General features: G+C 42.0%; 3 protein-coding genes and 1 pseudogene across 4 annotated transcripts in view; 2 read left to right on the top strand and 2 right to left on the bottom strand.

Moving 5' to 3' along the window:
- Window positions 1-1089: 1089 nt before the first annotated feature.
- On the bottom strand, window positions 1090-4257 carry LOC124007565. Its single transcript, XM_046318230.1, has 5 exons — window positions 4128-4257; window positions 2655-2913; window positions 2459-2492; window positions 2015-2297; window positions 1090-1815 (listed from the first exon to the last, which is right to left on the bottom strand). The coding sequence occupies exons 1-5, from the start codon at window positions 4168-4170 to the stop codon at window positions 1469-1471; spliced, it is 966 nt and encodes a 321-aa protein (XP_046174186.1). The 5' UTR covers window positions 4171-4257; the 3' UTR covers window positions 1090-1468.
- Window positions 4258-6203: 1946 nt separating this feature from the next.
- On the top strand, window positions 6204-15907 carry LOC124006882 (annotated as a pseudogene).
- LOC124007455 (tyrosine-protein kinase receptor UFO-like) lies at window positions 11868-13994 on the top strand. 2 transcript variants are annotated; one of them, XM_046318030.1, is made up of 3 exons: window positions 11868-12088; window positions 12909-13003; window positions 13894-13994. In XM_046318030.1, the coding sequence occupies exons 1-3, from the start codon at window positions 11964-11966 to the stop codon at window positions 13986-13988; spliced, it is 315 nt and encodes a 104-aa protein (XP_046173986.1). In that variant the 5' UTR covers window positions 11868-11963; the 3' UTR covers window positions 13989-13994. The 2 variants fall into 2 exon arrangements, with proteins under 2 accessions (XP_046173986.1, XP_046173987.1); XM_046318031.1 differs by having other exon boundaries at window positions 11872-11998.
- A 2657-nt stretch (window positions 15908-18564) lies between the features above and the next one.
- Window positions 18565-23031, bottom strand: part of LOC124006950 (ryanodine receptor 1-like) — a 102285-nt gene continuing 97818 nt past the window's right edge. Inside the window, exons 96-106 of the mRNA XM_046317142.1 lie at window positions 22824-22954; window positions 22635-22677; window positions 22397-22530; window positions 22199-22259; window positions 20141-20287; window positions 19921-20055; window positions 19647-19803; window positions 19417-19481; window positions 19208-19308; window positions 19071-19122; window positions 18565-18963 (exon numbers count right to left, since the gene is read on the bottom strand). Of these exons, the coding sequence (XP_046173098.1) occupies window positions 18868-18963; window positions 19071-19122; window positions 19208-19308; window positions 19417-19481; window positions 19647-19803; window positions 19921-20055; window positions 20141-20287; window positions 22199-22259; window positions 22397-22530; window positions 22635-22677; window positions 22824-22954 (1122 nt within the window). The 3' untranslated portion in view covers window positions 18565-18867. The remainder of the gene's footprint in view (window positions 18964-19070; window positions 19123-19207; window positions 19309-19416; window positions 19482-19646; window positions 19804-19920; window positions 20056-20140; window positions 20288-22198; window positions 22260-22396; window positions 22531-22634; window positions 22678-22823; window positions 22955-23031) is intronic.

The following is a 23031-nucleotide window of genomic DNA, read 5'->3' as shown; positions in this document are numbered from 1 at the left end:
TTACTTAATAAGTACTTCATAACACTGCCTAGCAGGAAGTGCATCCTTTTAGCTGTGTGGGCTAATATAGTCAAAATGTTTGCCAGGGGTAAGTTTAGACAATGGCTATGGGGTAAATTGAGCCAATATGGTGAGCCAATGGCAAGTTGAGCAAATGTCATTGTTTCTTCCCAGACTTAATGCAAAGTATTATCGCTGGGATATGAGGTAACAACACGGCCTGGCTTATGTCAAAAGTGTAAAAAAAAGTACAATGTTTTTTTTTTAGGCGATAAGCCTGTATTGAAATATGCTTAAGGTTGCACTATGCAGAAATCGCTCCACCATTTCTTGGTTGCTAAAACTCTAATAGTCGCCTAATTTCAGTTTATTTGACAAAATAACTTAGTATAGTGTGGCAAAACATTGTACCATCTAAACCACTGTGAAATATATTTGCCATATATTTTCCAACCAAAAATATTGCTGTTTCAGCTGTTTGAAGCTGGTGAAACAAAAACAAAATGAACAGAACAAAAACAAAACTTAAGAACAGGAAGCATAGAAATAGCACACATAGAACAGATCTACTGCTTTCAAGTAGGATGATAGATCTATAGAACTCACATTTATATGTGGATTTGGTCGGGTCACCCAAAAAGTTACATATTGCCCCTTTAAAATGATTGAAAGACAAGAAAGTGATTGTTATTGTGTTGAATTGTGTTTGTGAAATAAAGATAGACATGGTTTTTAAAAGGTAGTGGTAATATTTAATTCAGTACTGTCATTTGTAGGTGGTTAAATTTACCCCATACCTGGGGTAAGTTGTGCCAAGAGACCACTTTTTTTGTACAAGCTATGTTTTCAAAATTGTAATGTTTACATGAATTGTGATTATTTCCAGGGATGCACAACATTCATAAATATATGTAGATATCTTTTAAATAAATAATACTATATTACTCTTGACAGAGTGACGCTGAATGTAAAAAATTGCTCCACTCACCCCTAATGTGATGATACATTAATGTGTGCTAGGCTACACAAGGCTGCGTATTGCTCGCTATGGAAATGAAAGAGACAAGAAAGCACAAAACATTTTCTATCGAACCCTGGCATTTATTTAAGCAACATATAAATAAGGAAACGAAACAATGACAATGAACTTAGTTAACACATGGCAGAGCAAGAGTTAAGGAGATAGGTGTGGGGCAAATAGTTATAAAGACAAGGTATGCTTACATTACGTTATTTAAAACGGCATCAAGAAATCCACGCTCTCTCCATAGCCAGAGGATGACAGCAGACAGGTTGTAACCAAATACATTATATCAAAGATAAGATAAAATAGCTCAAATGTTTTGCATCAGTACATATCACTTACAAAGGGTGGCAACAATAAGAGGCAATTATTGCCCTTGTATTTTCATAAAGAATGAACAGGAGGATTGAAAGTCTTGACGGTAGGTAAATCATAATTTCCCCCCTAGAATGAAAATCCCCCACAGTCAAAGGCATCAAAGTCTGAGTCTGCCCCCTCAAAGTCAAAGCTGTGGAAGTGAGGAGAGTCAACAACAGTCTGGTTGCAGGAGTGGTATGCCCCTGCTGAGCCCAGGTTAGAGAAGTCTGTGCTGGGCGGCAGGTCAGGAGGCCTTACGTCAGGATTAGCAGGAGAGCATGCACCCAGGTAACCCATGGCAGAGGAAGCAGCGGCCCCTCCCATCAGCAGATACACAGCCCTCACTGCCTGGGCATCATGGCTGGTGCCATGGCGCAGACAGCCCACTGAACGACTAGTCCCTTTGTCCCTCTTCATATGGGGAGATTTCTGGCCTGTGGTGGAGGATGGAGAGAATGTCATGCACATCCTTAGTTTCTGTCTACTCTACGCCACTGGACTGCAGGTTTTTTTTTCCTACAGACTCAACCAAAGAAAAACTTAATGGACTGGGTAAAGTGGGTAAATTAATTCAGAGACAAAATTGCATAAACAAGTTTGTTTAGTAATGTCCGTAAATCCTGTATTTCTCACCATTTTCCTTTTGTTGAATGTCACCTGTGGTTGGCCCAGGAGAATTTGGCCCAGCAGAGATTAAGCCAGGAGAGGTTGGCCCAGGAGATCTCGGCCCAGGAGATCTTGGCCCAGAAGATCTTGGCCCAGGGTATCTTGGCCCAGGAGATAAGATCTCCATATCACTCAGCGGTGGAGTTGGGGGATCTTTGTCAGAAATGGGGTCTGGAAGCGGGTCTCTGTCAGTGATGCATCGTGTTGAAGCATTATGGCGTCTACAGGAGGACATTGGTGATGATACACTCTGTAGAGTAGAAAAGTGTATAGCTGTGATATCAAACCGTTGAGGAAGAATACCCTAAATATTGCAATGCTATCGCTCACAGACACATCACTGACAACATTCACAGTTTTTTTAAATGAGGAAGGCGGATTAAGATTCAAATTAAGGAGGCATAGACTCACCTCTCGCACTTTCCTCAGCATGTTGACCCATTGACTGAGGAGAGAATATGACACATTATTACTTCAGTAGTACTCAGAACATAGTTTCATCAACGTGAGATGAAAGAAAGTAAATCGCTGACAATGCACAATGCTGCCAACTCCAGTAATCCCCATCCCACCCCAGCCTCTATCTCACATTGCTCTGCCAACTGACCTGCATTCTTCTGCGTTGTCAGCCAGTAGCAGCAGGAACTTCTCCTGAGGCAGGATCAGAGCAAAGCAGCAGTCCCTGCGTCCTCCAGAGGGCAGCTTGGGCAGGTCCAGGATCTCCCTGCCCTCCACGATGGCCTCACAGCCCCCCTGCAATGCCACCATCTGGTCAGGAGGGGACACTGCATCGCGACTCACCAACACACAGCCGTCAGCTGTCAATATGAGGTACCTCTCCTTCCATTGTTTGAACATGAAGCCACCTGGAAGTGAGAGGTGGAGGTTGGTAGTGCAGGGGACAGGAAGCAGGATGAGTGCATGATGGATGGTGAGAGAGCGGAACAAACAAAGACAAAGCTCTTTAGAGGCACTTAGGACTACATACATTTTTCAGAACAGAAATATTTAACAACCAAAGCACGATGGCAGGATCAATACTTTTGTTTCAAAGTAGATTTGTTTAAGACTACCAAGAAACACCCTGTGGGACTCTGATTTAGCCCACTGCAGTACAAGGTTAAACTAACGCTTTCACAATGATGATGATGGAAGCAGTGTGCCAGTGGTTTCAAACATGTCCACTCTCTGCTTCCTATCCTCTCCTCCTTTAGGATTAAAACAAGTCACATGGTTGGAGGATCAAGAGGGGGCTGGACCAAGCAGATAATACTGCCTATAGCGTGCACTTGAACTAGAATAAACAGTGCCACACATCTGGATCCACTCCCTACATATGCAAACCAAAGTGATGCACTTCATCAGAGCATATAGAACCATCAGTCCCGGACAGGAGACAGTCTGAACAGCTGTTATCCCACTAGCATATGGCATTTGACTGCATCATATGACCATGTCCTCGTTAATTGATACAAATGATGTGGTCTGATTTACTAATCTATTCTTGATCTATTCCTGCCCTAGATTGTCTGTGCCAGAACTCTGAAGCACTATTTTTCTCTGCATTTGCCCAACTAATTCCACGTTATGCAATGCATTGTATGTTGATGGAACATGCCCCACTTATTTTACAACACATTTTTTCCACCTAGTCAACTCTGAGATTCAAACCAGCAACCTTTCGGTTATTGGCCCAACGAGCTTAATCACTAGGCTACCTGCTGCCCACTCCTAAGTGTCCTGTATTTAGTCACAATTTATAAATGCTGTATTGATGCCAGTAAAGCTCAATAGATCTAGCTTAGCACCGGACATAGACTGTAAAACATTTCCCTGTTGTCATAATGCAAAAGAAGCTTGTCTGTTTATGCTAGCCATCATCTAATAAATATTTCTATGGATTTGACATAGGCTTCAATTTTGTCCCAAAACTGAAGATAATCATTATTTTACAGAAATTAATACATTAAAAAAAACATCAATAAATGTACATTACAATAATATTTAAAGTAACGTCCTACCAATTATTACTACTAAACAAAAATAACTAAAGTAAAAGAGAGGAGAACTAGTGTCTTACCATACTTCCTGAGAAATCCACGGTGAATCCCTGCAACACTCATATTTAAAGGTTACCCTCCATGAGAGACAAGGCGCAAGAGATGGAGAGAGCGATGGCTGTATTTAGGAAGGATGCAAAGTGGGCGAGTGAGCATGCCTGTGTGTGTTTGGTGTGTTTTAGTGCCGAGGCATAATCCCCATTCAGCTGGAGCATCCCACACAGGGGCAGTTCAGAAGCTTGGAATGAGATTGGTTTTACTGTCCTTAGGCAAGCCAAGTACAATCACATAAACAACACATGCCAGTGCAAATCAAAAGTATAGTACTGAAGTATGAATGGTCAAATCTAATGCAAAACTCCTAACCTACAAAATGACCTATAGCCTAACCATTTATTCAACATTTTCACTAATGCATATAGAATTACAGAAAGCACGCATTCACTGGGTAAAGCACATATAATCTGTACTGTCTATTGTGCTATTACTGACATGGTACATAACCACCAGCTCCTCTCTTCTCTTGAGCCACTTGATAGTATTTCCTATCGATACTTGCATGCACTAAAATAACTAACACTTGCACCATGACTCAGTGATTTAAGTCCTCAATCACTAAAACATGTACTATGACTCAGTGATTCAAGTTCTCAATCACTAAAACATGTACAGTGATTTAAATCCTCAATAATTGGTGTATTTCTTAATCTTAATCCCATTAACACTTTCATGTGAAGTCAACAACAACCCCCTGTGGTAGGGTGCAATGAGATCACATTGACAATCCCTCACTGGCCTTTGACCCCAGATTATGGCGGCCGCAGGGGATTGCTGTATCTCTCCACAGATGGTTTGTGGGAAATAGGAATGGACAGACTGATTCCATGTTAATCTATAATAGCCTATGTGAATGTTGCAGCATCAATCCCATATGGTTTTGAAATATCATACATGGAACAGACCTTAAGCATTTTGCTGCAGGATAACAGTCATTCACATCTCTGCAGATAAACATTTGATTTGTTTGTTGTTCATAAGAACTTTAACAATGAAAACTGACATTAAGTTTTCTCATACGTGCATCCATCCTTTATCATATGCTAGCATATTCTTTCATACGAAGATGTGCTTTTCTGTCATTCATTATTTGAATATCCAGATGAGAGATCATGTATAACATCTTGTTTTTCAAGCCTGGCTCTGAGGACCAACAGGGTGTGTAAGGCTTTTGCTCCGGCCCACCGTCAAACAAGGTTCATTTTAGGCTTGATAATTATTAGTTGATTATTTGAATCAGGTAGTATTAGCCATCGATGAACCCCAAGGACTATGATTGAAGAGCACTGCTATGGCATGAGATTATGCTGTTCTGGTTTAGGACATTTTATTGCAGTGTTGTGATTCTAAGAACGTCCACAAGGGCGCAATAATACCCCATGGACTGTATGTTGAATGTTTTTTATGTTGCCATGAAATAGGGTTGTGACTAGATGGAGTACAGCCAGAAAGTGACTTTTCATGGCAGGTTATGAGAACGTTTTAGATAACCTTAAACTGGTTTCCTAACCTACTACGTTAATTCTCCTAACTTGCTGCGTAAGTTCTATTAACATGCTACATAAAAGTCACTTCTGGTCGTAGCTGTACACCACTTAGTCAAAACCAGGAAATAGCCTACTACTAAATCCTCTGTTTCCTCATTTTAGAACACATCCGGCTAGTCTTGAGGACTGAAATGTGCCCCTTAAATTAGTTAACGATAAAAAAGTAGGCCTATACATTTGTTTTTGCATGTGTAAAGTCTGCTGCCTCTAAGATAATAATGTTATTGACCATTTTACTGTTTTCTCAGCTGACTGGTATATCATGTTATGACAGTGGATTTAGATGTGGAAACAATGTTGATTCAACCTTTTTTTGCCCAGTGGTTAATGTCTACATTTGTTTTTGCCACGTTTATTCCATGACAGACACTTACACACACACAATCATTTTTTCCTTGAAATATTGAATTGGAATACTATAGAATTCCATTCATTATGGAGCAGGCTTTCCCAAATTCGGTCGAGGAGTGTTTCTTCAACGGTTGAGTGTGCATGACGGTCAATAAAGTAAGTGAAGAGAAGGGAGGGAGGAGTAATGGAGGGAAAGAGCTAAAGTTTGCCCATAGAGTAATTCAACCCATGTTGAGACTGTCTACTACTCGCGCACTATTTGCTTATTACAAACTAAACTAGCTGGATTTGATGTATCCTATATTTTAATTCGACTCCTCGCAGGAGCAAAACTATTTCAAGAATTCCCATGGCATAGTGTAACGTATACTTTTTTTGGTAAGCAGCTGAAACCTTCATGAAATAAAGTCTAACATCTGGATACTGTGCGAGGAAGATGACTAATTCTTGCCAGGAATCGTGTAAATATGTCTGAGGCATAGTAGAGAGTAATCTTCTTCTCCAAGAGCAAACCTGAACGAGGAAGAACGGCAGCGGAGGGTGTGTGGCGTTATTTGTTCTTCTGTTGATGGATATAGCTACAGGGCCAGGTGAGTCAGCATGGACGATAACGGAGGCGCTGTCATAACGTATATTTTATTATTTGAAAAACCTTTTTAAAAGTATATGTATATGTTTTTCCTTCATTATGGTTTATCTTACTTACAAAGGTTTTAGACTGATATAGTTACAGATGTAGGTTTTTAATTTGAGCCAGTTTGCTTCAACAGGAAAGAATCCTGCAGCAACAGAAAATGTTAATTATTACGTGGATTATAATTCATGAACATTTTTGTAGGGTTTGATACATTTTTTCGTACGGAAAATCACATCAAATTACAAACTTCGGAAGCCTTTTAAAACCTCAAATACACTTCAAGTTTTATAGTTCCTGCAGTGCGGTAAAGTTCTCTTGCAAGAGGGCGATCAAATTAAGATCCTACATCTGTAGGCTAGTATTAAATGGAATTGACAATACAATTTTACTCTCTATTTAATGTTAAACTACTCTTAACTCATGCTTCTCCTAATGAACTTTGGTATTTATTAATCTATGAATGAATTAAAAGCAATAGTCACTGAATATCAGTTTAACATTCAGAGGTGTTGTGGGTGTCCCACCTGTTTTTTTAAATGAAGTTTTTCAATTTTTGAAGAGCCCGGCCCACGTAACATTATCCCTGGGTAAGCCGCTACAGGTGCTCTGTACTCTCCAGGGAGATGGGGGGTGGAGAGGAGCCTCCGGGTGTGGTGTGGTTGAGGGACAGTCAATCCCTGGATTACGCTGACACCAATCAAGTGCAAGTGCCTGTCACTGAAGGAGGTTGGCTGACCATCAGTGAACTCAGGTCTTTCCTGAGACAGTATGACTCTCTCTGTGTGTTTACGTTACGTCAGTCAGAACAACAATGCATCTTATTTTTAGTTATATGTCTTGTCTGTCTGTCCTCAGAATTGATCATGTGAAGCTGTCAGACATTGGGAGATACTGTTGTATGGCAACAGTTGGGAGGAAGGACTTGATGTCTCAGGAGGGGCACATTCAGCTGGAGGGTAAAGTGTCCCTTTTCTTGTTTTAATCAAATGTCTGTCTATATTCTACAAAATTTTACTGAAATTTCATAATCTTTTCAAGGAATCCCACATTTCTCAGTGAAGCCTCATGACGTGACAGTGGTGGCTACTGTTAGCCTCAGCCTGCAGTGTTTGGCCCATGGGCCTCCAGAACCAGTCAGGATCATCTGGCTGCAGAACGGAGGACCACTCAACACAATACAGGACCCAGTGTCCCATTCTCCCTCTACTCTCAATATCACAGGCAAAGACTGTCTTATTTGCATGCCACACGTAGAACAAATCAAAATCAAATCAAATTGTATTTGTCACATACTTTGTAAACAACAGGTGTAGACTAACAGAGAAATGCTGATTTAATGGTCCTTTTCCAACAATGAAGAGTTAAAGATAAAAAAGAAAACATTTACATAGTGACACGAGGAAAAAGCATTTCTGTTGTTATGTATTGTGGGATGTAAAACATCTTTTTAGAGACAATTCTTTCATTAAACAGTGTTGATAAAATCAAAAGCATTCATTATATCACTGACCACCTCTCTGACTGTCACCATTTAGGCCTCAACCATACCAGTAGCTTCTCCTGTGAAGCACACAACAGTAAAGGTGTGGCTGTCTCAGCCTCTGGAACTGTACCAGGTCCGTACCAACAGGGCAAGGGGTGCAACAGACATTACTTAACATGCCGATGGGATTGGTTTTTATCCATGACTATCTCTCTTTCTGTCTTGGAATAGTGGTTCCCTCCCAGGCACAGAAAATCCAAGTTGTAGAGGTCACCAACTCTTCCCTACACATCTCCTGGGAGCCTGGCTTTGGAGGGGTATATCCTGTCTCTGTGTGCTCTATACAGGTAAGACTAACCCAAGAAACTGGCGTGACTGACTATAGAATAGTCTAGATACCGAGCCAATATAAAAGTAACTGCTCATGAGTTATACACAGGGTATAAAACATTATGAACCCCTGCTCTTTCCATGACATAGACTGACCAGGTGAATCCAGGTGAAAGTGGTATTAATGTTTTATGCACTCAGTGTACCGTGGTTGATATTTCAGGCAGCTTCGTCTGGTCCTGACCGCAAACACGTTGCGTAATCTCCTGATCCATAATCAGAATGTCTATGTACCACCTGCTCAGCACCTGATCCCTGAACTGAAGCCCTACACCTTCTATGACGTGAGGGTGGCTTGCCGTAGTAGTCAAGGTGCTTCCCCGTGGACACCATGGGTAACACTGCACACAGCTGAAGGAGGTAAGCTGTACGCCACAATCTTCTACCCACAACCCATCAGTGTTTATAATATTCTATTACTAAGGTTTTTCGTTATTATAACGTAGATGCAGGGAGTCAGGAAGCAGGTGCAGTTAGTGAGTTTAATAACAACGAACATGGAGCAATACAAAACACGAGAAGCGTCTGACATGGGAAAAAAACAATACTACCTGATGACTAATTGTCAGGATTTGGCCAAGATTGTTCAGGTTTTGGTCACTAGATGCCCCCATTGTGCTTTTTTGACCCTTTTGTTCTTCCCTCGTTTTAGTTATTAGTTGCACCTGTGTCTCATTTCCCTTGAATGTATTTAAACCCTTAGTGTTCCTCAGTTCTTTGCTCTGTGTTTGTATGTTAGCACCCAGCCATGCTGTGAACTTTTGTTTCTCTAGTTGGATTTTCTTGAGGTACTCTGGTTTTGTTCTTGTTTATTTTTGATTATTCTTTTGAGGTTTGTTTTTTTCCCTGCTGTTCTTACCACTTTGTGGATTTTCCTTGTGTCTTGGAGGATATACATTTTTTCTCTTGGAATGACTTTTGACGTTGTGGATTTATATTTTTGCCTGAAGATCTTTTTTCTTTATTAAATCACCGTCTCTAGTACTGCTGTGTCTGCCTCATCTTCTGGCTTCTGCCGACTATTAGTGGCTCAGTTTACTAAGTGACTGTTTCTCACACTGGAGACCCGAGTTCGTAACAGCGTCCTGACACTAATAACAAAAGAGTGCTATATAAAGGATAAGTAATCAAGGGATTAATGAAGTTCAGGTGTGACCGATGAGACGAGGTGTGCATAATGATGGTTGCCAGGTATGTGTAAAGATGGGTTGCCAGGACAAGTGGTTAGTAGACCGGTGACGTTGAGCGCTGGAGCGGGAGTTGACGTGATAGTTATTTGTATTCACTTCTAAATTTCTTAGTCCTTTTGGCAGATGATTCCATCCTGAGTGACTTACAATAAGGGAATTCAACAAGTGCAACAACACCTATGTAGCAGAGCTCAGAGACATACAGGAAATATGGGAGGAGCAACGAGAGTCGTCTCAGTTGAGTGACACGCTGTGAAAGACTGGTTTTGGAACAAAGATTGTTCTTGAAAAAACTATTTGGGAATTGGTTAAACATTCTCAAGTGTTTTTTGATCAAATAAACTGAATAGATAGGGACCCGACATGAAATAAAGATTGTCAGTGCTATTCCTCTGAGATGGTAATAGACAGTCAAGTTTGCCCGTAGGAACACACCTCCGCTCCATCCTCAGTATTTTCAATATAAACCTATATGTTGAGCGAGCTGCCTGAGTGAAGGAGGAGGTACTGAGAGCAGGAGGGAAACACATTAATTAAACATTGTCCGTTCATGGTTTGGCAGAGGTGGTGCAATCCTGCTGTGTCCATAATGCCACAGTGTGTTTGAATTAAGGCTCGAGGAGAAGCGTTTTTTCTCATGCTTTCCACAGTCTGCAATGTAGACATGCTTGTGAAAAAGGGAAAGAGAGACTTTCGAAGAGAAAGGGGAAACAGCCACTACCACAGTGGTGTAGTGCACATCAACACATGCTGGCCTATAAATCATTTTCCTGAAGTAAAATGAAGTTGTCACGTTCGTTGAAATGAGCGGACCAAGGTGCAGCGTGGTAGGCGTACATTTTACTTTTATTTAAAATGAAACAAAAAAAAACACAAAAACGAACGTAAAGCTACATGCAGTGCAGAAAGCAACTACACACAAACAAGATCCCACAATCTAAGGTGGGAAAAAGGGCTTCCTAAGTATGATCTCCAATCGATAAACAGCTGCCTCTGATTGGGAACCATACTAGGCCAACAAAGAAATAGAAACATAGATTTTCCCACCCAAGTCACACCCTGACCTAACCAAATAGAGAATAAAAAAGGCTCTCTTAAGGTCAGGGCGTGACAGTAGTCAGGAAAAACGGCAATTCAATCAAATCAGTAACCAGATTTTAGAGTTGAAATAAAACACCCTTCTTGTGCTGTGAGAATGTATGTTTGGATTCATTTGATTTGATTAACTACACAATGTCGACTGTGTGGAGGAGAGAAAAAAGACATTGTACTGGTTCTTTCCGTACGTTTGATGTTGCATGCAGTGGAAGACTCAGGAATCTGAGGTCTTTGTGTAACCTAACCATTTAGACTCTTTACTCTGTCTCTTTATCTGAAGATAGCATGCACACGCATGAGGTGGCACAGATCTTCAAGGTGTGTGTGTGTGTGTGCTATACTTTGTGTTGTAAATAGAGCACATGTTCCCGACCTCCCCAAAAAGATGTACAGGAATATTTTGGAAAGATATCTTATCCCTCTCACCTACAGTACATCTCTCAACAGGAGTCAGAGGTGCTTAGGCAGAGGGAGAGACAGACAGAGGGTTGGAGGGATAGAGGGAGAGACAGACAGAAGGTTGGAGGGATAGAGGCAGAGGGAAAGACAGACAGAGGGTTGGAGGGAGAGAGACGGGCTACAGAGTGGAATACCTCACTGCTAACATGCCCCAGGTACACACACACACACACACACACACACACACACACACACACACACACACACACACACACACACACACACACACACACACACACACACACACACACACACACACACACACACACACAGTGTAATGGGTATCTTTACTGTTGTTCTTTTTCCCTGTCTTAGGCTGTTATGGAGTCAGTTCAGTCCTCTGAGCTAGCTATCTCTCTCTCTAGCCTCCTGGGCAGTGTGTCCTTGAGTGTGAGTGCCTGTACTGTTGCAGGTTGCGGCCCCTGGAGCCCAGTCCAATCCCTCAAACAGAAGCACCCTGGTCAGTCTGGACAGAACCGAGGGAGACAACAGGATGGCTGTGATGGGTCAAGGAGAAGGGAAAACAGCAGGAGATTCAAAATGAATATTTGAGGGGCTGTGTTTTCTAGGTTGATTTAATCGGTAGCACATTATGGTGTCTGACATACTGTAGCTGACATACCTCTCTTTCCTCTGTTTTAGATATGTCCCTTCATCAGTCGTTCTCCTGGCATTGGTGGTATGTGGTTATGGGGATTGCTGTCAGTCTGGCCTTGATAGGGTTCATCGTATATGCAATTATATTGAGACAAAGAGAGACATGCTTTGGGTATGTAACTATAGTTCTCCCTGTACAGTGGTGGAAAAAGTACCCAATTGTCATACTTGACTAAAAGTATAGATACCTTAATAGAAAATGACTCAAGTAAAAGTCATCCAGTAAAATTCTACTTGAGTAAAAGTCTAAAATTATTATTCAAAATAAATGTAATTGCAAAAATATACTTAAGTATCAAAAGTAAAAGTGTAAATAATTTAAAATGGCTTATATTAAGCAATATGGGGTGACAGGGTGGCCTAGTGGTTAGAGCGTTGGACTAGTAACCGGAAGGTTGCAAGTTCAAATCCCCAAGCTGACAAGGTTACAATTCCGCAAGCTGACAAGGTACAAATCTGTCGTTCTGCCCCTGAACAGGCAGTTAAACCACTGTTCCTAGACTGTCATTGAGAATAAGAATTTGTTCTTAACTGACTTGCCTAGTAAAATAAATAAAAATATACATTTACGGACAGCCAAGGGCACATAACAGACATAACTTACAAATGAAGCATTGGTGTTTAGTGAGTCCGCCAGATCAGAGGCAGTAGGGATGCCCAGGGATGTTCTCTTGATAAGTATGTGAATTGAGCCATTTTCCTATTCTACTAAGCATTCAAAATGTAACGAGTACTTCTGGGTGTAAGCGAAAATGTATGGAGTGAAAGTACATTATTTTCTTTAGGAATGAGGGGAAGTAAAAGTAAAAGTTGTCAAAAATATAAATAGTTTTTTTATTTAAGTGCTTTACACCACTGTCCCTGTATCACTTTGTTCCATTGTTTTTCATTACTGTCAGATGATTCATTTAAACCATCTGTGTGTGCAACAGGAAGACATTTTACCCTATGAGGAACGCTGGTGGGGATTTTGTGGTGAGATACAGTGCAGGACGCACCTACAATCGGCAGTCAAATGAAGCCACATGTGAGTTGCCATTCCAGTGACATAAGAGAAACAGTTCAGGATGAGCGGATATATTAGTTATTTAAGTGAATGATTGGAATCAAATGATGTGTCGTGCAGGGTGAGAGTTCAGGAACAGATGTTGAGGCTTGGATTTCATTCTGTTGCTCAATGTTGTTCTGTGCCACATGTGGAGAAGCAGAGTAGTGTCGTGATCTGGCTGTTAACACAAATCTTTGGATTTAATTGAGAACAGAATACAAATCATACTGCTAGTATTTCTAGGGGTCAAGGCACCTACACCTTTTAGTTGATTTATTACAATAAAAATGGAAAACGGTCTAAATCAGGTGATCCCAAACGTTTTCCCGCAGGCCCACCTTACAGTATTGGGGAACATTCCCCCTGCAGGCACGCCACATCTCTTTCTATGGTACAAGCTCTGTTCATGACACAAACTGTTCACACCGCTCTTGTTGGCGGAGAGAACATTTAGCAGGTTTAAAGCATATGTCCTGCAATTCTACACATTTTGTCATGTCTAAGGTGTATTGATGTGATATTTGAGTGACTCGAACATTACAACAAAACCTAGCTAAATAAATATGGGCGAGTTGATCTGGACATTTCTGACAATTTATAAATAGCTCTCTAAGGTATGAAATGACTGACATGACAAGAGGAACTGATGATGCACTTATATAGAAATGTCACCTTGTGCATTCTACTTTTACAATGTTCAAGAGTAAGTTGAAAGCTGGACTGAGTTCCCCCCTGCCGACCCCTCGCAGGCGCGCCCCACAGTTTGGGAACCACTGGTTTAGTGTCAGTTCAGTGTCAGTGTCAGTTGCCACCATGCCTCTCCCATATTTTACCTGAGTCACCTTCTCCTCCCTCTCACCTTCTCTTAGTTTCCATCTTCACTCGCACTGAGATGGAGGACTTCCTCGGGGAGGCTGCTTGTATGAAGGAGTTTGACCACCCCAACATCATGAGAGGTCAATAACGTGGTCAAATGTGGTCAATAACCAAGTTTCTGATATGGTTGTGTTATAAACTCCTAACCGTTTGACTGGATTCCTTCTTTAATTCCCCGTCCTCCCTGTAGGGGTGTGTCTGCAGGCAGCAGAGAGAGGAGACTACCCCTCCCCTGTAGTCATCTTGCCCTATATGAAGCATGGAGACCTGCACAGTTTCCTGCTCTACTCTAGACTTGGGGACAATCCTTTGGTCAGTTCCCTTCCCTCCCAAACAGATCGTAAAGTTTTTGTTAAACAAATACATTTTAGCAGTGTGGCCTTTCTCCTTTTATGCATTTTCCATTTGTGCTGCTGTATAGCACCCCCTGTTGGAGAAAACTGCCTTATCTAATCCTTCCCGTCTCCTCTCCATCCATCAGTCCCTGCCTTCTCAGATGCTGGTGAAGTTCATGACAGACATCGCACGGGGGATGGAATACCTGAGCAACAAGAGGTTCATCCATAGACTTGGCAGCGCAAAACTGCATGTGAGGATTCTCACCTCTCTTTTGTCAATGTGTTCCACTCTTTCTCACACATACTCTTCAATATTTTTTTCTGTGAAAGTCTTGCATGTTGAGTGATACAAGTAACAATACAGTGTTTATTATGTTGCACATAACTGTCCTGCAGGCTGAATGAGAATATGACTGTCTGTGTGGCAGATTTTGGCCTTTCTAAGAAGATCTATAAACGGGGGACTACTGTAGACAAGGACGCATTTCAAAGATGCCAGTGAAATGGTTAGCCATCGAGAGCCTGGTAGGCAGAGTTTACACCACCAAGAGTGATGTGGTGAGATATCCTTCCTGACTTGGTCTGGCTACATGATGTGCTCCATGTACACCTCTGTATTCGTGTTTTAAAGTCCTTCGACATACAGTGCATTCAGAAAGTATTCAGACCCTTCAGATAGAGGGGAAAAAGGTTTTTAGACATTTTTGCAAAACAGAAATACCTTATTTACATAAGTAATCAAGTTAGTATTAAGTAAGTACGTAAATATTTTCAGTAACAAGGACTAAATACAAGTACAACATTTGTGACAGTTGCTTATTATCTCTCTCTCTGAGTGGTCGTTTGGAGTGACTACGTGACGCCCTACCCTGGAGTGGAAAACAGTGAGATCTACGACTACCTTAGGCAGGGCAACCGCCTCAAACAGCCCCCTGGCTGCCTAGACACCATGTGAGTTTCTAGTTCTGGATCTGTACACACAAATCCTTGAATAGTATGAGTTGGTTCACTGAATTATCATTATTTGCTGGTATACAGTAGATGCAACGTAACCTTCGTGGAGTACCTGATATGGTGTTTATTTTTTCTCGTGTTGTATAAGCCTCAGTCATCCCCTCCTCTCCTTCATACTGCAGCTACTTCCTGATGTTCTCCTGCTGGCTGCTGAGTCCTAAGGACCGCCCAGGGTTCCCCTCTCTGCGCTGTGACCTGGAGAAAGCCCTGGAGGAGATGCCTGAGCAGGAGGAGGCAGATTACCTGCTCTATGTCAACATGGAAGAGCCCTCAGGCTCTCTGTTTGGGGGCTGGGAGACCTTTGGACTGCCTCACCCATCCTACTGGAAGAACATGGGCAATCTGGAAACAATCCAGGTGAATGATCATAATCATCATGATCATGCAGAACGCTATGTTCTCTGCCCTCTACGGACAGCCCTCAGCACAAGGCCAGCCCTATCTCAATGACTCTACGGACAGCCCTCAGCACAAGGCCCAGCCCTATCTCAATGACTCTACGGACAGCCCTCAGCACAGGCCCAGCCCTATCTCAATGACTCTACGGACAGCACAAGGCCCAGCCCTATCTCAATGACTCTACGGACAGCCCTCAGCACAGGCCCAGCCCTATCTCAATGACTCTACGGACAGCCCTCAGCACAAGGCCCAGCCCTATCTCAATGACTCTGTGGACAGCCCTCAGCACAAGGCCCAGCCCTATCTCAATGACTCTGTGGACAGCCCTCAGCACAAGGCCCAGCCCTATCTCAATGACTCTGTGGACAGCCCTCAGCACAAGGCCCAGCCCTATCTCAATGACTCTGTGGACAGCCCTCAGCACAAGGCCCAGCCCTATCTCAATGACTCTGTGGACAGCCCTCAGCACAAGGCCCAGCCCTATCTCAATGACTCTGTGGACAGCCCTCAGCATAAGGCCCAGCCCTATCTCAATGACTCTACGGACAGCCCTCAGCACAAGGCCCAGCCCTATCTCAATGACTCTGTGGACAGCCCTCAGCACAAGGCCCAGCCCTATCTCAATGACTCTGTGGACAGCCCTCAGCACAAGGCCCAGCCCTATCTCAATGACTCTGTGGACAGCATGAGCTGGATGGCCTCCTCTTCGAGCCCCACTTTTCAGCTCCAGGCTGAACTCCTCCTCTCTCCTGCTGGATGGACAGGTCAAGGATGGGACCGTAGGGTGTTCAGGCAGTGAGGCTTAGAGAAAATACACAGTGACTACCAGTGGTTGTATAGAAATACTGACAAATGTGGACTGAAATTAACTTTTTATTGAAATACTGTTGTGTAGTCAAATGAACAAGCTCTAATGAAATCATTGATTTGTTGTGCACATACACTACAGTAAATTATTACTAATATAATCACATGCTAAATATATTCACAATATTAAGTTTAGAAATCAAATCACCTAATTCATTGGCAGCGACTGTGTGTTATAAATTGGTATAATCATCTACTGAAAGAAAGCTACATCAAACTGCAAGTGCATCAATACCTTTATTTAATAAACCAATGAACAAACTCATTAATAAACCAATCTTTGTTTTAAGAACACAAAGTTGTGAGTTCTTGTAAACTAAACAATGTATTGGATACAATAATGCATTCCTAGTGTTCACAGACTAGAGTTGGCATTAAAAAACATTGAATAAACAAAAATATACACAATCCCTAGTTACTACGTTAACAGCACAGTAACCATAATTAGTTCTATTGAGAAAAATAAGAATAATCAACATTATTATTCATCATTAAACCGAGAGAGAATGTTTCAGGAAAAGCTGTAGGGTTTGCAACACAAATGTTGTCAGTTGAAAAGTAGCAGTTGAAGAGCATTTAAAGAAAAAGCACTCAATACATTCGGCACTCAACAATGGGATGGACATTCAACTGTGAGTGGTTTTAGAGCTGTTCCAATGGGATGGACATTCAACATACTGTGAGTGGTTTTAGAGCTGTTCCAATGGGATGGAGATTCAACGTACTGTGAGTGGTTTTAGAGCTGTTCCAATGGGATGGACATTCAACATACTGTGAGTGGTTTTAGAGCTGTTCCAATGGGATGGACATTCAACGTACTGTGAGTGGTTTTAGAGCTGTTCCAATGGGATGGACATTCAAACGGAATAGTCAAATATTATCAGAGATTGTTGTGTCATTAGTCTCAGAGTGCATTGTTTTAAAGGAAAAATCGATGTACTCTGTGACTATCTCCCACGTAGTCACTCCAAACGACCACTCAGAGAGAGAGAGAAAATAAGCAACTGTCACAAATGTTGTACTTGTATTTAGTCCTTGTTACTTAAATACTTACTTAATAATTATGTAAATTAGAAGTACCAGCCACTATAGTCTAGTTGGGCTTGTAGTAGAAAGTAGTACACCAATGCAACTAATAAAGTTTGTTCAAATGATTTAGACACTGAAATTTGACAGAAATGTACATTTGTATTGTCTACACACAGACAAACAATGTGCACCATGTGTGAGAGATGACATTGATTGAAGTATGTTATTGCTACATATGCACTTCAGTATTTCCCACATTCATTTACCCAGTTCAAGAATTGATATGGTAACAAACACATCTTCTAAATGCAGTCATTTAGTTTGCATGTGTTTGGCCTATTCGAACAAGAGGGACAAAAGCCCTCTTTTGGTCTAGCACTATAAATGTGCCTTCCCCCTGGTCTGTACAGTATAGTACAGCTATTTCAGTCTGGTTTAGTATGGTTACAGTATAGTACAGCTATTTCAGTCTGGTTTAGTATGGTTACAGTATAGTACAGCTATTTCAGTCTGGTTTAGTATGGTTACAGTATAGTACAGCTATTTCAGTCTGGTTTAGTATGGTTACAGTATAGTACAGCTATTTCAGTCTGGTTTAGTATGGTTACAGTAGTACAGCTATTTCAGTCTGGTTTAGTAGGTTACAGTATAGTACAGCTATTTCAGTCTGGTTACAGTTTACAGCTATTTCAGTCTGGTTTAGTATGGTTAGTATAGTACAGCTATTTCAGTCTGTTTTAGTATGGTTACAGTATAGTACAGCTATTTCAGTCTGTTTTAGTATGGTTACAGTATAGTACAGCTATTTCAGTCTGTTTTAGTATGGTTACAGTATAGTACAGCTATTTCAGTCTGTTTTAGTATGGTTACAGTATAGTACAGCTATTTCAGTCTGTTTTAGTTTAGTATGGTTACAGTAGTACAGCTATTTCAGTCTATTTCAGTCTCAGTCTGTTTTAGTATGGTTACAGTATAGTACAGCTATTTCAGTCTGTTTTTTTAGTATGGCTATTTACAGTATAGTACAGCTATTTCAGTCTGGTTTAGTATGGTTACAGTATAGTACAGCTATTTCAGTCTGTTTTAGTATGGTTACAGTATAGTACAGCTATTTCAGTCTGGTTTAGTGTGGTTACAGTATAGTACAGCTATTTCAGTCTGGTTTAGTATGGTTACAGTATACTACAGCTATTTCAGTCTGGTTTAGTATGGTTACAGTATAGTACAGCTATTTCAGTCTGGTTTAGTATGTTATTAAACCTACTAATTGTAGTAGTACGTTACAGTATGTTATTAAACCTACTAATTGTAGTAGTATGGTTATGCAAGCTGATCCTCATATTGCTTTCTGAAACAGTCGCCAGCAGGGAAGAAGTCCCACGCTCGCTCCTGGTACATCTTCCACACATACGACTCCTGCAACAGAGGACAGTAGGATAGAGGGTGAAAAGAAGAGACAGCCAATTGAAATGAATGGCGAGGTATTTGGTGTCCCAAACAGAAGGACTGACAGACAGACTCACCTGGCCAGTGTGCTCCGTCTCATCTTTGTTGATGAGGTACATTAAGAAGAACCTGCAGAGGACAGACAGGCAGGTCATTGTGATGGCTGATGGACATGGGCACACACTGTTGACTGCCTGACAGGGAGAACACTCACATGTAGTTGGCCAAGTTGTGTTCCTCCAAGGTGTGGGTCTCGAAGCCGTGTGGCGTCGTATCAAAGTAGTCGCTTCCAATTCCACAGATGAAGCACTTGGTCTACAAGCATCAAATGAACAGAAACAGTAGATAAGATGCTGGTATGTGCATAACTATCTGACTCTCTCACCTAAAACTGAGGAAATCAATAAAATGAATGATTTCTACCTCCATGTCTTCCTTAACCTGCTCCTGTTGGTCTCTGAGCTCTCCGAAGGCATCAATGATCAGACCTGTAGGTAGCACACAAGCTCACAGCCTCACTGGAGAATGGAAATATGACTAGATATCTCCTTCCATCTATTCAGTATGCCCAGACAGAAATTGGCCTTGCTTGAGGTATACTGTACAGTAGTTGGGTAGTGTTTTGGACTGCATAAGAGGGACGGGTGCCTTACCCTGGATGATGGCCAACAGGATGACAATGACAAAGAAGAAGAAGGTGATGTCAAAGATGACCCGGTAGAGCTCGTACACGTCTCCCGCCGGGTCCTCGATCTCGTCCCCTATGCCACCGCCAGCACGCACGCCCACATATATATGGAAGAGGTAGCACTGACGAACAGTGGAGGGAAGAGAGCACATGGAATACAGGGCAGGAGTAAGTAGACTCCACTATACAACATATTGTATACCACACAGAGCAGACCAGAGACAGAAACCCTGACTCACAGTCATCATGTCGTCACATTTCATATCCGGCTCATCCTCATCTTCACTCTTGTTGTAAAACTTGCGGAAGAAGATAAAGGCCACTACAGTGTAGAGATACACCACCACTGCCAACAAGCCCAATGTCATCATGAGCTAGGAGGGAGACAGGGAATGAGTAGAATCAGCCACACATTCACTACGCACGGAGGCTGGAAGAGTCTTCCTGGTCAGCTCTTACTTGTTTCCCATTGTGGGTGACAGAGGACAGGATAGTACGCAGATCCTTCACACCGATGGCTATGTCCAGCAAGTGACAGGCATAGAAGAAGTTGTTGTAATGTCCAAGCAAGGACATGATCGTGTACCAACACAGGTAGAGAAAAGTCTGGGGGGGAATAAGATTGAAATAATATGCAGTTTAAAGTCTACAACTTACAGTATGAAGACATACAGTGCATTTGGAAAGTATTCAGACCCCTTGACTTTTTCCACATTTTGTTGCGTTACAGCCTTATTCTACATTTACATAGGTATTCAGACCCTTTATTCAGTACTTTGTTGAAGCACCTTTGGGAGCATTTACAGCCTAGAGTCGTCTTGGGTATGACGCTACAAGCTTGGCACACCTGTATTTGGGGAGTTTCCCCCAGTCTTCTCTGCAGATCCTCTCAAGTTCTGTCAGGTTGGATGGGGACGACTATTTTCAGGTCTCTCCAGAGATGATCGTTCGGGTTCAAGTCTGTGCTCTGGCTGGGCCACTCAAGGACATTCAGAAGCCACTGCTGCATTTTATTGTCTGTGTGGTTAGGGTCGTTGTCCTGTTTGAAGGTGAACCTTCACCTCAGTCTGAGGTCTTTAGAGCTCTGGAGCAGGTTTTCATCAAGGGTCTCTCTGTACTTTACTCCATTCATCTTTACCTCGACTAGTCTCCCAGTCCCTGCAGCTGAAAACATCCCCACAGCATGATGCTGCCACCACCATGCTTCACCGTGGGGATTGTGCCAGGTTTCCTCCAGACGTGACGCTTAGCAATTCAGGCCAAAGAGTTCAATCTTGGCTTCATCAGACCAGAGAATCTTGTTTCTCATGGTCTGAGAGTCCTTTAGGTGCCTTTTGCAAACTCCTAGAGGGCTGTCATGTGCCTTTTACTGAGGAATGGTTTCTGTCTGGCCACTCTACCACAAAGGCCTGATTGGTGGAGTGCTGCAGAGATGGTTGTCCTTCTGGACGGTTCTTCCATCACCACAGAGGAACTCTGGAGCTCTGTCAATGACCATTGGGTTCTTGATCACCTCCCTGACCAAGGCCCTTCTCCCCCGATTGCTCAGTTTTGCCGGGCGGCCAGCTCTATGAAGAGTCTTAGTGGTTCCATTTTAGAATGATGGAGGCCACTGTGTTCTTCTTGGGGACCTTCAATGCTGCAGATTTTTTTTGTACCCTTCCCCAGATCTGTCGACACAATCTAGTCTCGGAGCTCAACAAACAATTCCTTCGACATGGCTTGGTTTTTTGCTCTGACATGCACTGTCAACTGTGGGAAATTATTTAGACAGGTGTGTGCCTTTCTAAATCATGTCCAATCAATTGAATTTTCCAACGATGGACTTCAATCAAGTTGTAGAAACATTTCAAGGACGATCAATGGAAACAGGGTGCACCTGAGCTCAATTTTGATTCTCATAGCAAATAGTCAGATTATTTTTAATACATTTACAAAAATGTCTAAAAACCTGTTTTCGCTTTTTAATTATAGGGTATTGAGTGTACATTGTTGAGGGAAAAAACGGTGTTGTCACGACTTCCGCCGAAGTCGGTTCCTCTCCTTGTTTGGACAGCACTCGGCGGTTGGTGTCGCCGGTCTTCTAGCCATCATCGATCCACTTTTCCTTTTCCATTTGTTTTGTCTTGTCTTCTCACACACATTGTCTTTATTTCCCTCATTACATATTGTGTATTTAACCCTCTGTTCCCCCCATGTCTTTGTGCGAAATTGTTTATTGTAAGTGCATGTGCACGTTTTCTCTGGTGCGCGACCGGCTTTGTACCAATTTGTTTATTGTGTTGGTTCCTGGTGGTTTTATGAATAAAACTGCTCTGTTGATTACCCAGATTTGCTCTCATGCGCCTGACTTCCCTTCCGCCAGTTACACACTCCCTTACAGATGTAATCCATTTTAGAATAAGGCTGTAACGTAACAACATGTGGACAACGTCAATGGGTCTGAATAATTTCCAAATGCACTGCATGTATATAGCTCAAAAATAGAAGATACGATTAATCTATAATCCCTCTTACCCCATCTGTGAACACAACTCCAAATTTCCAGATCTGGTACTTGAAGTCAATAGACGTAAACCTGAAAAAGATTACTTCAATGACTTTCATATATTTGTGTAGTAGGTTTAAAAATACAGTTATTTTAAGGGCCTCAATAACCACCCAATGAAAAGCTTCCCTATAAGATTGGAGAAGTATAACAGCATTGCTTAATACCTGGCCAACGTAGAATTGTCGGGTTCCTCCGGCTTCTTATCAGTTTGTTGACTGACATCCAACGAGGCTAGATCCATGCCTAGGAGCTCTGCAATCCTTTCTCTGCCATAAATGTCTCCATACTTATCCAGGACCTGGCCACACAGACACATCATAGAACATTCCATCCAAAGACCAACTCAACCAACTTCATCCACACATAGCCTCTAAGATAAAAATAAAATAAAAAACATCTTACCTTTCGCTTAACAAACTTGTCCCAGTAGTTGCTTGGGAAAGAGCTGTGAATAAACAATTGGAAATGGTACCGAGTTCCAAAGACAGGCATCATTTAAGCAAGGATTCCTCTCTAAAGTTTTCTGAAAGGAGATGAAATAATACTAGTGGGTATAGGTGGACTTCTCTGAGCTTGTTTGTCCATGCTTACAGTGTGTTGAGGACCAGTCTGTCCCACTGGCCTTTGATGTCATCATCCGCAGGCTGCTCTGTGATGTAAAGACCATCAAACTCTAGTTTCCTGGCCAGCTCCTTTTCTCTTTTAAAGATCACAAGAGGGATCTGAGAGGGACACACATTCTCTGTTGTCATTGAGCCGTTCATGTAAAGGTCATCATACAAATCACTCATGTGTTAAT

This window comes from Oncorhynchus gorbuscha, linkage group LG20 (assembly GCF_021184085.1).
Source record: "Oncorhynchus gorbuscha isolate QuinsamMale2020 ecotype Even-year linkage group LG20, OgorEven_v1.0, whole genome shotgun sequence".
Classification (NCBI taxonomy): domain Eukaryota; kingdom Metazoa; phylum Chordata; class Actinopteri; order Salmoniformes; family Salmonidae; genus Oncorhynchus; species Oncorhynchus gorbuscha.
This window is presented reverse-complemented; position numbering and strand designations above follow the sequence as displayed.

Bases quoted from the DNA above. Each gene is read 5' to 3' on its own strand.
- LOC124007565 (XM_046318230.1), bottom strand. From the start codon at position 4,170: ATGAGTGTTGCAGGGATTCACCGTGGATTTCTCAGGAAGTATG. The intron at 2,493-2,654 runs GTCAGTTGGCAG...TTCTCTCCTCAG, and splicing joins GACAACGCAGAAGAATGCAG to TCAATGGGTCAACATGCTGA. The intron at 2,298-2,458 runs GTGAGTCTATGC...TCTACTCTACAG, and splicing joins TGCTGAGGAAAGTGCGAGAG to AGTGTATCATCACCAATGTC.
- LOC124007455 (XM_046318030.1), top strand. From the start codon at position 11,964: ATGTCCCTTCATCAGTCGTTCTCCTGGCATTGGTGGTATGTGGTTATG. The intron at 12,089-12,908 runs GTATGTAACTAT...TGTGTGCAACAG, and splicing joins CAAAGAGAGACATGCTTTGG to GAAGACATTTTACCCTATGA. The intron at 13,004-13,893 runs GTGAGTTGCCAT...ACCTTCTCTTAG, and splicing joins GCAGTCAAATGAAGCCACAT to TTTCCATCTTCACTCGCACT.